This window comes from Erithacus rubecula (assembly GCF_903797595.1).
Source record: "Erithacus rubecula genome assembly, chromosome: 3".
Taxonomy (NCBI): Eukaryota; Metazoa; Chordata; class Aves; order Passeriformes; family Muscicapidae; genus Erithacus; species Erithacus rubecula.
Window position 1 is genome coordinate 68349530 of NC_136689.1, and position 16548 is coordinate 68366077.

Consider the following 16548-nt stretch of genomic DNA (forward strand, 5'->3'; position numbering starts at 1 on the left):
AGTCCAAACCCTTCAAATTGCACATTCAGCATAAACAATGTTAAAAGCTACTTTAGAGCTTTGCTGTTAAGTGCTAGTATAAGCTTGAAGTACAGCCAATATAAGGAATTGGTACAATGATTTTTTTTAATTTAAAAAGGTAGGTGTTTTTGAGTTATCCCAATTCAAACATTTTAGCCAATTGTAACATTTTATTAAATATGAGTTTGGACTGAATCCAAAAGCACTGGACTCTATATTGAAATTTTTTTTTTTTAAACTGAGAACACATTTATCTACCCAAAACAATGCACTTCTTTCTTACATATATTTGTATGATTAAATACAAAGTTGAATTCACCTATAAGGTCAGTATTTGAATTTTGTAACTATCTCCAAGAACAAGGGGTGGGATTCTCAACATTGCTCTGCAATGGTCTGAGTTGGTTACCAAGAGGTCAGTTAGAAATTCTATTAGCTTCAAATAAGAAAATGGGCAAACAATGAATGGCTTTCACTTCCCACACACCAAGGTTTCAGATATTAATTGCCAGGAGGCACTACTCAGTTCTATTTCTTTGGAGGAGGGGTGGGGGAGAGCAATTTTTGGCAACTAGGCACACATTGAAACCCCCAAATAAGTATATATTTATACTAAAACGGACATTGAAAGAAAAAGGAATTTGAATACTGTAATGCTATTCTCTTGAGATTATTCATGTAGCATTCCTATCTAGTCACAACACAACCTACAACTTGTAAGTACAGTTGCTTACTCTAAGCAACTGTTGGGTATGTTCAAAGTCTTATCTTCAAAGAGAGTCTCTTGGGTTTGTAATTACTGTGCAGCAATGCTTCACAACCTTTCTGTGTTATAGTACATTCCCTTCTGTCAACCTCTGTTTAACAGGTTTATTGATTTAAAACCACTATGCTTATTAGCCAAAATTGTTCACACAGATAATCTTTGGCTTGAAAATCAAGACAATAAAGACAAATATTACAGACCAAGCTTTATTTAAAATTGACAAGGGGGTGGTTGTGGCTCAGAGTGGCTACATATCTTCTTTAACCAAAATATTAGGACAAAATGCTAGAACCAACAGAGCATTATGAGTAGGAGGTTGAAAAGCAGTGCCTGATTCCTCAACGACCCCAACTCAAGAGACACTACCTAACATGATGAATAATTTGCTTTCAACAAGGTAGAACAATCCTGACTGAAATGGACAAACATAACAAGGTATCTGTACCAAACAAAAAAAAAAAAATCAAGTAGGCAAACCCAAATTCATATTACTGTTCTGCATTAGAGAATTTGACCACCAAGCTCTCTCATCACTAAATAGCAGGTGATTAGGTATGGACCATTTTCTTACAAATACATGAGCTACTTTATTCTTATATATATATGCTTCACTATTGCTGTTTATTCCTTTTAAATTCCATTCTGTCTCTCACTCTATCCTGTCATAAAAAGAAGAACATATGTGTTCTGAGTTACTGTTTCTAGTATTTCTAAATATATCCTTGTGTAAAGGAGGTAGTATCCTTCCACAAGTGTCAATCATTACTATATAATGCTGCTTAGGACACATATTTTCATAACTGTAATTACTTCCAAAGAAGTAATTCTACCAAGTTCAGTAAAAGTATTTGTCCTGGTTTAGGGCAAATTTGGGAGATTTGGACTGACCTCAGGACATTCCTAATTTAAAGAAAATCTAAAAAGAGCTAGAGTATCTATTTCATCACTGCCTTCCCACTTTCTTTGCAGATTGGGTTTAGGTAGCAGAATTTCCACTGTCCATAGGAGTCATCTAGCTTGACATCAATCACTTTTCCAGTGATGCATTTCAGGCTATTTGCTAAAACATTTACCTGATTATGGGCTCAAGATCAGCATGCCTTCGTTCTTCCCTCTTCTGAAAACCCTGATTTAGTGCTCTTAAAATAGTCTTGTCAAATGCTTCAGAAGACAGTTCCTTTGGGAGCTAAGAAAAAGGTTAAAGTGAAAAATGAGTAGCTGACATTTTAAAGACTGTATTTGTTCACTAAGAGTCTTTACACTTTTTGGTATCAACGAGAAATTCAATTGCTCCAGATTGAGTGATGCGTTTTACAGACCAAAGGTACAACAAATCAGCATCATTAGTTTTGCAAGAGAAACACTTGGCTGTAAATCCACACAGCAAATCCAGGCATAAAACTGTTTAAAGCTCTATTTGAAAGAATTACATTTGGAAATCTACCAATACTATGGTCTTTTTTGGGATAGCTTACAGACTTTTTTTTCCCCATTTCTTTCTTTGCATCTTTCACACATAGAAATTAGTTCTGAAAACAACATGAAAAAAATAACCACACATGACTGAACTCACTGTATTTATTATCATCACTTAGTTAGATTAAACTATTTTAAATAAACAGGAGCAGAAAGGAAACCATTTCAGTTAATTAATACACTAGACTTCAGAGGGTAACACTGAGATCAATTAATAGCAAGTCCCTCCCCAGTTGCTATTAATACTGAAACTTCTTATCAAAATTCACTATAACTTTCCAATGTCAATACTACAAAGTGAAGTCTTCTGATTCTCTAGTTGAGAAGGCAAAATTCTTGCTACTAAAGAGTATGTCTTTCTTAAATATTCCCCAGAACAAAGCTTTTTTCACCTTTACTGCTTCCAAATACTGTACTTAAGTACATCAAAGCTGATCAAATTTTTTCATCTACAACTGAAAAGATTATTTTATTATGAGGCAATTAAGAGCAAACTGTCACTGAAAAATGCCTTTTTTTTAACTAAAGTTCAAAGCTATTGCCAATGTGGTTAACATCTGGCACCAGTTATGATCAACAGCACTAAGTTATTTACTCTAGAGCAGCATCTTCCTCTTGTATATCTAGTATACACCTAACCCAGAGAGCCAGCTGGATGTTGCATCCTGCTACTGGAACAGCAGCCCAGGACTCAGTAATCCTTTCACTGAATGAAGTGCTACTGACAGAGGGATGCTGTGTCTGTTGCAGATAATTGCTTCGTAACATACATAAGAGGAACTACTGGAATCCAGACAGACAGGTGCTGTTAGTATTGCTAGTACAGTGCTATAGCACCTGAAATGTCTTAGATAAAAAACCACAAAGGGCTGAAAGCAGCTGTTCTTAGCAGCCCCTTTTGCTTTAATATGAGGAACTCTGACTGAAGATCTAGTCAATGTTGGCCAAAAGGTACCAGAAAGTTACTGCAGAAGTGTGGAAATGATCAAATCTCCTATCTTAGTATTTTGTATGTAGATTTGTCTCTGGAAACAGTTAACTTATTATCTTTAAAACTTCCATTACAAGGAATGCAATTTCTTCTGTAGTTAAAGATTCAGTTATACAAACCCAAGATTAGGTGCTTAGCTTAAGGTAATTGGATAGCCTTGTTACTTACAAGCTTATTAGTCCTTCCACACACGTGGGTAATTGCTTATTTGCAAAGAATTTCTTATGCTTATCACCTAAGAGAAGCCAGTCTTTAAAACAAAGCATCCAATTTATGCCATTTACTACCTTAGTTTTCTCCCACCAATGCTTCTATTCTAAAACAATTTTTACCATTATCTTATTTCTATCACATGCAGCATTGGAAATTTTCTATCAAGTATTTTGACCATTCCTTTCTGTCCCCAGGAAACTGAGCATATTATTCAACAATGCCATGTTGATTGGAACAACAAAAAACCAAAATGCAAGGCCATGTAAAGTGGACATTGATACTTTATGTTTTTTAAAGCAAGGTATAAGTTCTATCCTTCTTTATTTAACAATTCTCTCTTACTTCTCTATTTATAGCTATCAAACCAACACAAACCAAATATATTTTTCAGCTGTGCACACTTTCCACAGAACACCTCAGGAAGCTCATAGCAGCTTGTGGTTGTCTTCCTCTTGTTCTCTCATCTCCTAGACACTGCTTGAGCATTCAAGCCAGCACTTGGAACACCCTCCATCAGTCAAACAGCACAACCCTTCAACACTCTGGATCATGTCTGTTTTCCTGGCTCCTCCAGGAAGCAAGTAGGTTCTAGAACATCCATTACAGACACTGATGTTTGTCTTACACAAATGAGAGAACATGAGGCATGCATCTGAATGCTCATCCCAGAGCTGCACAGGACCTTGTATGAGACAATGTTTTTAGGTGTCTCTTCAGGTGCAGATGCACGTACCATATGCTGTGGGGCAACCCACCTGCAACCAGACATGTCATCCATAATTCAAATCCTCACAAATCAAGCTCTGAGAACCCCTAGAACCTGATATTCAACTAGATTAAAGCAGTGTGAATATTCACTGCACCATTTTTGGAATACCAGAAAACAATGTTGATAATTTAAACAGTGACCAAGACAATGACCTTTGTACAGTGACTGGCTTTCTGCTCACAATTAACACAGTTAAGAGCACCAGATTCCATTGAAACATGTCCAAAACAGTAATGTCTCATTACTGCCCTGAGGTGTTTAAATATAGAATCATTTCTCAGAATAGGTGGAACCCAAAATATTAGACACTGGCAAGGAACACACAGTTCAAGGTCATGACACTGATGGGGTCTGCACATGACCTATGCACAGAAATGTATTCTCTGTTCGGAGGGAGGGGGAAAACAACTGGGAGAACTTTTAGTTTTTTAAACACAGACACACATGCATATATAGTTACTAGATTTCCCTCAAGTTGAACTCTTTGCAATGATGAATAGGCCTGCCTTTGTTCTACTGAAGAATACAACAGTTAAATTAAAAACTATTGAGGCTGTGTCTCACTAATTAAACGTAAAAAATTATACTCTTTAAGGTCTTTCTAACAGGAACACAAGCAAACGACCAGTGGTTGTACCTATACAAGAGCTCTGTGGGGAATATTAAAAACTCATCTGGTAGTTTTATGGTAGTTCAATTAAAACTCTAAGCACCATTTTGGATGAGATAAACAATCACCTCCTGGGAAATTCCCCAAACGTTCTGCAGGGCTGCTTCTTCCATCAAGATCCTTCATTCCAATACACATAATTAAATGGTTAATACAATTGTGAAGTACAAAAATCTGCTAACATGCTTTTGTTTCTATAATTACATCTCAGAAATCACAGCTCTCCTAGACTACTTCTGAAGTTATAAACCTGAAGTGTAAACACTACTTTCATATCTCAATACATACTTTTAGCAGGAATTCCTGAAGCTCCTGATGTGTTTTTGTTACACATGTTACTGAAAAATCAGACCAGGTTACCTAGAAAGAAGGAAAAAAGAATGAGGATTTTTTCTTCTTCCAAATTTCATAGCAATTAGCTTGCCAGAACAATTCCATTAATTTGGTAATCTCAGAGTTAACACTTGCAATTAAGAAAACATCAGGCAAAACAGGGATAAGGCTGTATTTTTCCAAAGACATACTAATTTTGAGTATGTATTTTAGGATCACCTTCATGTTATTTGTGGCTAAAGGGAGCATGGAGACATTCAGGGAAATGAAGTCCCTGAAGATATACTGACTCAGAAAAAATCCAGGCAGAGGATCTGTAATTATGGGATTTGTAGCAAACAGAAATAATTAACCACAAAAAGCAGGTCCCAGAGAAAAGGACTGTAGGTCAGATATATTGGATTGAGCTCTCATTATCATTACCAGGAGTCAAAATGAAACAAAAAAATTTGTTTATATTGCCTATAAAATAATTTGATCTGCCTCAAGACTCAAATCTTATACAGTCACATAGAAGCTGTTTTAGGCTACAAATCATAAAAAGTACTGCAAGTTACTAAAGAAGGAATTCAAGAATCAGACAACATTTTAGCATATGCCTGCATAAAATTTCAGTAGCTTATTGTTCTGACACAACATGCAAGTAGTAAACCAGCACTTTCACATGCATGTTTTGGGTAAAAAATAAGTAAGTTTGGTTAGATGAGTGCTGCCCAGCTTTAAGCCTATTTCTTGGCCAAAGGTTCCAATTAGTTACATGGGAAAATTCAGGGTAATGGGAGTGGACACGACAATTATAAACATTCATTTACTCTCAAAAGTTGATAGAGTAATGTCCACCACCAACTGCCTTCAGTGGAGAAATGCCAACTATCCTTGGTGCCTTCAGCTGGGAAGCCATGACTACAATTGCTGTTACAACCTTAATAAAGCAGTGTCTGGGCAAACACAAAATTATCTACAGTGAAGAGCACAGTATATACCTGCACAGATAAGGAAAGGAAACTCTTTCCTAAAAGAACTGAGGTGGAGTTTCAAGATTACTGAAGTACTTGCCAGAATATCTCTGTATTCCCCTTTAACAAAGAAATTCAAAAGCACTGTCAAATCTGCCTACATGCTGAATCTTCAGAAGAGTTTTCTGACTTTAAATATTGATAATGCATATAGGCATTCTGTACAAACTTTTCACATCTCCTACTGCATTTTACTTTGTACTCACTTCACAGACTATTTGGAAAAAAAAAAATCTATGATGTGGTTGAAATATTTGGCCAGGTTAACCTTAAAGACTTTGAAGGCTACATTCCACACATTACTGTCCTCAAAAAGAGAGGAGTCCATCCATTTAGAGAAAACAACATCAAAGAATACAATACCAAACTCTGGGATCAACACATCAACTTTAAGCTCAAAATAGCTTTTTTAAAGTTTGCTTCTTCCAAGACCACCTGTAATCCATGTCAAACAACAAGTTAGAACGCTTTGATGAAACCACTCTTTTTTGGGTGAAAAAGGGGAACATTTATCTTCAAATTGGTATACTACCAGATTCATATCTATTGGCACAATGACTCATAGTGTTAGTCAGCCCTTGCTAAGAAAACTACTACTTTGATTCAATTAGAACATCACCATCAGCAGCCTTAGCAACTATTATTTAATACATGCTGCCTTTAGCTACTACAAGAGATGAAGACTATACTAAGTAAGCCTTCTAGTTTGTGGCCATTTTCCAGCTTGTTTGGTTTTGCCTTAAGATACAAAATCCAAAACAAAGGAACTGTAGCTGTTTTTACAAGGAACCACCTCCAGTTTTCTCAAAAAGCACAGGATCCACTCTCACATGGTAAACACTGAGAAACAAGATCCAAGACAATCATGACTCCAAGCAATCTACAGCTGCTGACACAACTGTGCTCCTGTGCCACTTGAGCAAACAACTGACCGGTTTCAGAATTCTTATGAATTAGCAAAACCAATTTTCCTGAAGTGATGTCACACACCCAGCTATGGCCGATGTTTTACACCTTCCCACCTTATGCCCTCACACTTTATCCCCACAATTACATGAAGCACCTGATTTGCATGTATAATTCAAAAGAATTACAGGATAATCTAAAGAATCTCAAAATTGCCTCCTGTGCAGGTTTTTGAAACAAGCTGTATATATCTGCAGTACATAGACAATAACTTGAACATTCTGGAGGTTATTTGCTTACTTTGAATGTGTACTCCAAATGTTTGTCAGCCCTTTTTCTTGATACGTCTTTCAGGGTTATCTTCTCAATGTGTACAGCTGAAAGAAAAACACCTTATTGTGCACTCCAAAACTGACAGTTTGCAAACCATTCCCTACTTTCCCAGGCTCTCTGAGCATGCCTGTAGGCTAAATCCTGATGCACACAGAACAACTCTTCCTTAGGAGCTGTTTTATTACAACAAACTGCCAGAAACAGAACCTTGCTATCTCCAAGTACTTCTCTGGCCAAATGGCAACCTCCTCAGTGCACATCATGGCAATCTGTGCATTACCCAAGGGCTTATTTAGACCAAATGTCACATAACTACAACAATATAACCACTATTAGTGAAAAGGCAATAAAAGTAAGTCAAATAGTATCTTTACTCCAAGAAGTAACAAGTGCTGATAAATACCAGACAGTGCCTTCTGCACCAACGCGTCAGAAACATCAAATAGTAAGTGAGGGCAAACTAAGGCCAAAAAAACACATTTCTGAAGGGTACTTAAGTGAAAAAAATTAGCTAGGAAAGGCCTGAAGGAGACAGAAATGAGTGTCAGCAAACAGAAAACAATCAGAAGCAGCAGAAAGCTACTACAATTGTAGTGTAAAGAGTGTCATTGAACTGAACTGAGAAGGAAGAAAGTCACTGTAGTACTTGCTACTTTAACATTTCTTCCCCACAGTCTACAGTATGCAGCAATAGGAGGGTTCTGGCTGTGACCTGGCAAACAGCAGCACCATATGGCTTTCAGGAACTGGAGATTTTCTTGAGGGAACACAGCATTGTTCAGGTAATACTCCATTATAAAAACCCTTACATAGCCAAGATGGGATTTTCACTTTTGCGACTATGATGGCCTAAGAAGTCAATAGAGTTTTATTCCAGAACAAACCAGAACACATCTTTGCATGTCAAAAAAAAAAAAAAAAAAAGTTTAAAAGAAACTCGACCCACCCTACACCATCAATGCTATCTTTCAATGCTTTAGAAATTTTTTCTTTATTTGGAAGGCGGTGGGTGGTGTTAACAGTTAATGTTTTCCTTTCAATTTTTAACTGCACATTTATATGGGATATATTGGGAACCACTCATAACAGTAATTTTTTTCTAAAAAAAAATAAATCTCCTGCTATTGTATGTTACAGAACTTATTAATGGATATTAGCTAATTACCATTGAATATAAGGTAAATGTTTTAAAATTAATTTTGTTACATTACAATTCATCCCCATCAAACATGCCATTTCTAAGAGAATTAAGTACTGGCAATTTCCATTAAGGAACAATAAGCCAGCAAATAGGCCTGGTGATAGTGCTACAGCTTTCAATATCCTTAGTAGAGAGACAAATACAGAATGTGCTGGTGTACACTGGTTGTAATCCTCTAGCTGGGCATTAGGAAGTTAGACAAGCACTTCGTCTTTACCAGTTAATGAAGATTTATTACTACAAAGGAAAGAAATCTGAGATGAGCTAAGGATGAAAGACAATAGCAATATTTTATGAAAAGACAAATGTTTAGTGGCCTTAATTTTTACCTGTCTGGTATAGATTAAAGTGCTGTTAGAAGAAGGACCATGGCACAACAAAAGTTTTGGTGCAGTAAAATTTCTTAATGGTTAACATTCAAATTGATACTGGAATGGATATTCATTAGTTAATTTAAAAGTTGATTCCCATGACTGGAACTGAGAACAGTAGTTTAAATTGCATTCCACTACATGCATATATTTAGCATACACAATTAGGAAACTAAGACCATTAACATTCACAGACAAGTTTTTTTTCCCCTAATGAGATTGTGCTTATTTTAAGCTATTGAGTGTTCTCAATGCTAAAAATTTGTCTTCAGGTATAAAAACCAAATTATTTTACAATGGAGTACCTTCAATTTCCTTAACTTCTTTCTGATGCATGCTTCATTGTAATACATGATACAACAGGTAATTACACTGTTCTTGCTGCACAGTTTTAGTTCTACAGTTGCAACAGACTCCTTTACAATTCTGTCTCTATGACATTTAAAATATTCTAAACGGCGAGACCGGAAGAAAAGTTTGAATGCACAAGCCAATGAGGCATGTTTCATCTCTGCATCTATTCTGGACAGAGCATATGCATCCAGGATGATTAAGCCAAACATGTATACATGATACTGCTTACATTCTAAATCAAGATTTTAAAAATTCATATTCATCACAGCTGAGAATAAAACCCAAGTTTTACTATCATTGGTATTTCTAACGCAGTAAGGAGATTTCTGTAGCAGAGAGTCCGTCCCATGTAACTGTGCAGCAAATATCACAAGGTTATTCTGATCATTCACTGTGTTTCTCACTGTGACAATAAAATGCAGAAAAATATTTAAGCTCTTTGCTAGATTAAATAATTCAACCTTTCTATGCTTCTATTACTTAATTTGAGAGTGTTACTAAAGAGATTCTCCCTTTTAGGTTTCTAAAATTCATGAATACGAACACTTTGAACTCCATAAAAGGATTTGAAACAGGTTTATTGTCTGTAATCTGCCATAATCTTTCTCTGGGGTTTTGATTTTTTTTTTCCAAGGAATCAAAAACTCTAAAATTGCCTGCCTTCAAAGTGCAGTTAAATCTCCACACTAGAGACAAAGGGCATTTATGAGGACAAAATGAATAGCCACCATTTTTCCACATTGTTGGCTCCTTGCTATCTGCAGATATCTGTTCACTAATTTTGAGTAGACAAGTGACTAGCTAATCCTCTTGAAGAATAAAGGGTGAGAATAAATCTGCTTTCAATAATGCTCGTTTCTTCAAAGAGAAGAAATTGTGTTGGCAATTGCATATCAGAATTTTGTTTATGCTCAGAAGTCTTGTTCTTATTCTCCCCAACAGAGCCAAAACACTGACTTCTATGAAGCCTCTCACTTCCCCAAACTGCCATTTCTATAAAATCTGCTAATATGTGGGGTCTTTTAAAATTTTATCAAATACCACTGAATCAAGCAGCAAAATCTATCGACTGCTTCTCAATATTTTTGTGTTTAGTTTTGCTTATAAAATCTGAATACTGTTAATACAATTGCACTAAGTGTTCTTGTTTTTTTTCCAAATCCTACCCCTTTTCTCAGTGGGAATCCCATTTGCAGCTAATTTTCATGCATGCATTCACTAGTAGTTAGCAGCTAACACAAATGACAACTTGTTATAATAAAGAAAAGACCAAGTAGGCTGCAGAGAAGCTATTTGACTTACCAATCACTGCAGCTTCTTGTTCAAATGAACAGCAAGAGAGATACAAGACATCTACAACTCCAAGCAGGGTTTAATGTTCAAGGAAACCCTTAAAGTCTTCCTCAAAAGGAAGCTTAGATAACATACCTTCTCGCTGAGGTCTATGGGAAGCCATCGGGAGTCCATCACGAGGTGCTGTGGCTCGTTCTAGCAAACTGGTCTCATTACTTGACATGCAGTCACCATGGGAAAAGTCATTCTAAATTGAGAAAGACAAAAAATGAAATGCCTTAGTAGAAGGTCTGTTACCAAAACTTGCTCTAAACAGCAGATATTACAAAAAACCCACAAACCCTTTATCTGTTATTCCACAAGCCAAAAACCTGAAGGTCTCAACAGTGACAAAAAGGTGATCAGTGGCCATTTCAGTTCTTACTTTATGTGTTTATCAAATGTCACCTATAACCTCCCATGTTTCACTGACCTTATTTTCAAAACAGAATAGGGTAGGGAAGTGTCTCTCAAGCTGGACAATTCAAGACCATTAAGTTCAGAACTTCATGATAATTTACTATTATTTTGAACTCTCTTAGTACCAACGTGTCAAGTCATCTACTCACTACATTCTAAACATATTATCCTCAATTATATTCATGCTCTGTACCTTCAGCCTGCCACCTCTTCTATATAGGGAATCGTGAGTAACTGCTTTGACAGCCTATGAGGACATGTGGTCCATGCATCTCTAACCAACTAAATCCATGCATCACTTACCAACTAAACATTCAGAACACAAGAAGTTGCCACCAACATCCTCACTTGCATAGAGAAAAGGGCAGACAGAGAGCTTATCTCCCCCCACATTTACATGCAGACTTCAAATTAAATACCAAACGTATTACGGGTTTAATGCAGGGCCCAAGAAGGGACACAATAAGAAATCATAGGAGATAAACGACATGGACAGATAAGTGAGAGAAGAAAGAACAATCTAGGCTAACAGCGAGAACTAAGAAAAAAGTATTAGAAGAGCATGGACCATAAGTGGTTTCCTTAGGGTAACAAGAGCCTATGTAATTTTTTCCAAATTCAGATGGAACATTAATGTATCAATTTACACATTCTTCAATGACCAGGTCTCGCTTAAACAAAAGCCAACAAACAAACGAACTGACCAACTAAGATAAAACTCACAAGTATTTTAAATATCCAGTGACATTAAATACAGCTACTTAATTCCGTGTTCAAGGCAACAACACATTGCCTTAGAAACGTATGTCCACAAAGAACTAGAAATATAACAAGTTACTAGCAAGTTCAGTAAAGCACCTTTGTTTATTTGTAACAAGTAATAAAATATGAGTTGATTAAATAGTCAGTTTGGGAAAACTGAACGCATTAGAAACATACATAAACTGGTAAGCATGAAAACTAGATTTTTTTCATTCAGAATGAAGAACACTGAAAGACCTCATAAAAGATGGGTAGAGAAAAAATATAAATGTCCAGAGAGCACTCTTTATTTTTTAAATGCAGGGAGCATAATAATAAGTGCCAGAATATGTGGGTTTTTAAGGACTTGTGCAATGCAATCAGACAAATCATCAGCCAAGATTAGTTACTATATTTGTTGAAGAGGACCCCGAGACTGTCACAACAAAAAGACCAGAATGAGGAAGCAGAGAGGCAGCAAAAAACATCTGAATCCCCTGTCAATTCTTCAACAAACTTCTTCAGATGTGGCAGATATCAGCTAAAGCTGGTTTCATCTTTCTAAACCAGCTTTACTTCATCTACAGCACGGGTACAAGCTGTGGCATCTCCTAACAGTATATCCAACACGTGCAGACCCAGGAAGCGTCCAGCCCTCAAGGCTGCCCTGGGCATGCTGTAACCTAACTTTGATCAGTGACACCCATAGCAGCACAGTTAGCAAGTGCCTTTAGACTGCACTGCAGGACATTCATTTCGGCAGTTTCATCAAACCCGTGTGTGCTTTGAGCTCTGAGCTGAATGCTGGTAATTTCAAGTTTCAAAGCCATCAGATTTAAATATAAAATCTGCTTTGTTTCTTCATGATAAAACTCACACCAGTTCCCAGTCACCCAGTAAACAATCTCAGTGAACATCTAATAAATTATGAGTGCAATGTCAGATATGGAATAAGAAAGGAAAACATCTGTATGTCAATGAGACTGCAATTTTTAACAGCTTTAGCACATTTTCAAATTTAGTTTACTAAAAAAAAACCCAAGAAAGCCAACACACAAGCATGCTCTGAAGCAAACCACTTCCAGAAGTCTTAAAAACCCACTCATACTGTTTCAGCAGACATTTCATAACAATTGTGGACAGAAAAAGTGGAAGTACTTTGGTTTGATTAAGTGTTAACTCCTGATCTAAAACCAATCAATTTTGAAGTCAGACCTTTTGCATTCAAATTCAGGATATTTGTTTTGATTAATGGAAAACAAATTACAGTCTATTCTAAAAAATAGTTGCTAGTTAAAAAGTCAAATAAACTGTGAGGAGTTTTTAGAAGATGTATAGAAATAGGATTTACTTCAAAAAAGTATTCTGTTCAGCTCACGCCAAAGAAGCATTAAATACTGCTGCTACACCTTTTAATACTAGAAAATTGCTTTTTGCACAGCATATGCATCATCTTTGTAACAGCATTCAAATACTTTTGCAATGAACTATTCTAGAATGGTTATTTTGTTATCCATGGCAGCAGTCTGTAACAGGCAAACTACAACCGCATTTGAAGACCCCCTTTAAACTGCAAAATACTACATTTCAAACCTTATTTAATGAATTATATCAATGATTTTAAAATAATTATAGCTATAATAAATTCATAATTTATTTACTTGACAAATTCTTCACCTTCAGAGTTAACCAGTAATAAGCACTGCATGTATTCTGTGACTGCTGGCTTTCACAATAGCTAGTGCAACACAGGGGGTAGACAGTGGGAAATCCAGAGCAGTCACAGCTTTACCTTATAGCCTGCAAAACTCCAGATCTTGTCTTAAGTTGCATTACAACTCCTCACTTTTGGTGTTACCTGCCGTGACAGTTCTACATCAAACTCACAAGTAAATGAAATACAGGTGTCACTGTCAAAGCAGACAACTCTAGGGTGTAAGTGACTGCAAAGTCTAGGCAGTCTGAAGGGCCAAAGAATATTAAGAGTGGCATCATGTGCTGCTTCCTGGTGCCAGTCACACCAGGAACACAAGTACTTTAAAACCTGGTACACTGCTGAGGAAGGTCATGCTGTACAGAACTAGCTGTGCTCATCCTTCCCTGTCAATGAATATAACATATTCTACATTCACACAACACACACAAGTGTGAGGTTAACTCTCGCATAAACCTTTGTCACTGTGAGACTTCACAGCAGCTCACAGTACTGCTGCTAATGATTAAAATATAGTGAAGCAGGAAATGTGGGTGGCCCCAAATCAGCTACCAGATAATGTATTTGATAATCACACAGATCTTCCTGATGGGCTGGAGGATTAACTACATTTCTTCTTCAAAGTGAAAGTAGCTAAGAGAGCACCCTAAAATTATTCACTCTTACAACCTAGACCAGATCTGTCCTCATACGGTTGAAAGCAGTACTATGTTAAAAAAACCTTATCACTTGACATGTTTCCCAGGACTGTATCATACAACCATAGAATGTTTTGGATTGGAAGCAACCTTAAAGGTCACCTAGTTCCAACCTCTCTGCCATGGGCAGGGACACACCCTCCACTAGACACAGGTGCTCAGTGCCCCATCCAGCCTGGTTTTGAACACCTCCTGGGATGAGGCATACACAATTTCTCCAGGCAATCTGTTCCAGTGCCTCATCTCCCTCACAGTAAAGAATTTCTTCCTAATATCTAGGATGTGGTTAGATTTCTAGCCTACAAGTACACACTGCCAGGTCACATTGAGATTCTTATCAAACCACACTTTTGAGATCTTCTCCTCAGAGCTGCTCTCAATCTATTCTCTGCCAAGCCTGTATTTGTGCTTGGGATCGTCCCAAGCCACTAACAGGATCTTGTACTTGGCCTAGTTCAGCTTTATGAGGTTCACTGAAATTCCTCTCAAGCCTGTCAAGGTCCCTGTGGATCCTTCCCTCCAGTGTGACAACTGCAAAACACAGCTTGCTGTCATTGGCAAACTTGCTGAGGGGGCCCTTGATCCCTCTGTCCATGTCACTGACAAAGACATTGAACAGCATGGTCCCAGGACCAACCCAAGGAACTGTGGTTGTCACAGGCCTCTGCTTGGGCCAGGGAGCCCTTGAAAACACCTTCTTGAGTACAACCATCCAGCCAATTTCCTTATCCACCCAGTGGTCCATCGGTCAAATTCATGTCTCTCCAGTTTAGGGCCATCATGTGGGACAGGGTCAAATGCTTTGCACAAGTCCAGGGAGATGACACCTCCTCCCTTATCAAGCAACGCTACCACTCCAGTGTAAAAGGCCACCAGATTTTTCAGGCACGATCTGCTCTCAGCAAAGCCATGTTTGCCACCAAATGCCTCCTTATTTTCCACGTGCTTTAGCATGGTTTCCAGGAAGATCTGTTTTATGATCTTGCCAGGCAAAGGTGAGATTAGTTCCCTGGGCCTTCTTTATTTCTCTTTTTTAAAAGAGGGCTTATGTTTCCCCTTTTCCAGTCAGTATTAACTTCACTAGACTGCCATGACTTCTGAAATATGATGGATAGAGGCTGAGACTTCAACTGTAAGTTCCCCTAGGACTCACAGATGCATCTCATCAGGTCCCATTGCCTTGAGCACCTTCACATTCCTTAGATGGTTTTGTTCATATTCTCCTGCAGCTGGTGGCTCCTCATTCTCCCAGATTCTGCCTTTGATGCTGTGACTTCAATGGTGTGGGCTGAAGCACTTGGTGAAGACCGAGGCAAAAAAAGTTATTGGGAGCCTCAGCCTTCTCCATATCCCAAGTGACCAAATATGCCATTTGCTTTAGAAGAGGGCTCACAATTCACAATTTCTCAAGTCTTCCTTTTACCACCAATGTACCTACAGAAGATTTTGTTGTTGCCATTGACATTCCTGGCTTAGTTCCATCATGGCTTTAGCTTTCCTGACCCGGCTGCTCAAACAGCTTGTCCCTATTCCTCACAGGGTATCTATCACTGCCTCCCACCCTTCGTAGGCTTCCTTTTCATGTTTGAGTTTGTCCAGAAACAACTTACTTATCCACACAGGCCTCCTAGTATTTTTGCCTGACTTCCTCCTTGTTGGCATGCATCACTAATGAGCTTGGAGGAGAAGATTCTGTACTATCAATCAGTTTTCTGGGGCCCCTCTTCCCTCTGGGGCCTATTCCATGATACTCTACCGATCAGCCTCTTGAAGAGGAGTCCAGGAGTGTTTGTGTCCCAAGGTCCAGGGGTGCTTGTCTGTAACATGAGCACCAAATACCTGAAGTGGCAAGCCATCCTGCTGAGAAGGATGTTGCTCTGTCTAGTGCACGTGAGCTGAGCAGATCTCAGCCAGCCAACACATAACAGATGTGCAAACTCTGCCTTCTATCAATGCAGATGACTGATCAAACCATGCTATGCGGGCATGGCCTTGGCAATACGTAGTGAAATCTGTTATTGGATAGCCTACTAACCACCATGAGCAAGCGATTGATGCTCATAAGTCTTCTGATGCTTGCATTGCACTTTCATAAAAGAACTATTCATTCATCAGCTCTGATGAGCACTAACAAGGGAAGCACACTTGCAGCAGCTGGACAGCTTAATAAGTTCTACATGCCCAAATATGAAATATTATTTTTCTGCAAGACTATAGTAATGT

At 37.8% G+C, this 16548-nt stretch overlaps 1 protein-coding gene across 4 annotated transcripts in view; it reads right to left on the reverse strand.

The window, feature by feature from the left end:
* Nucleotides 1-16548, reverse strand: part of ZCCHC2 (zinc finger CCHC-type containing 2) — a 42640-nt gene that overhangs the window by 17422 nt on the left and 8670 nt on the right. For all 4 annotated transcript variants that reach the window (XM_079302740.1, XM_079302738.1, XM_079302739.1 and 1 more), the window contains exons 2-5: nucleotides 10849-10960; nucleotides 7462-7538; nucleotides 5195-5266; nucleotides 1861-1973 (exon numbers count right to left, since the gene is read on the reverse strand). In XM_079302740.1, the coding sequence (XP_079158866.1) occupies nucleotides 1861-1973; nucleotides 5195-5266; nucleotides 7462-7538; nucleotides 10849-10960 (374 nt within the window). The remainder of the gene's footprint in view (nucleotides 1-1860; nucleotides 1974-5194; nucleotides 5267-7461; nucleotides 7539-10848; nucleotides 10961-16548) is intronic.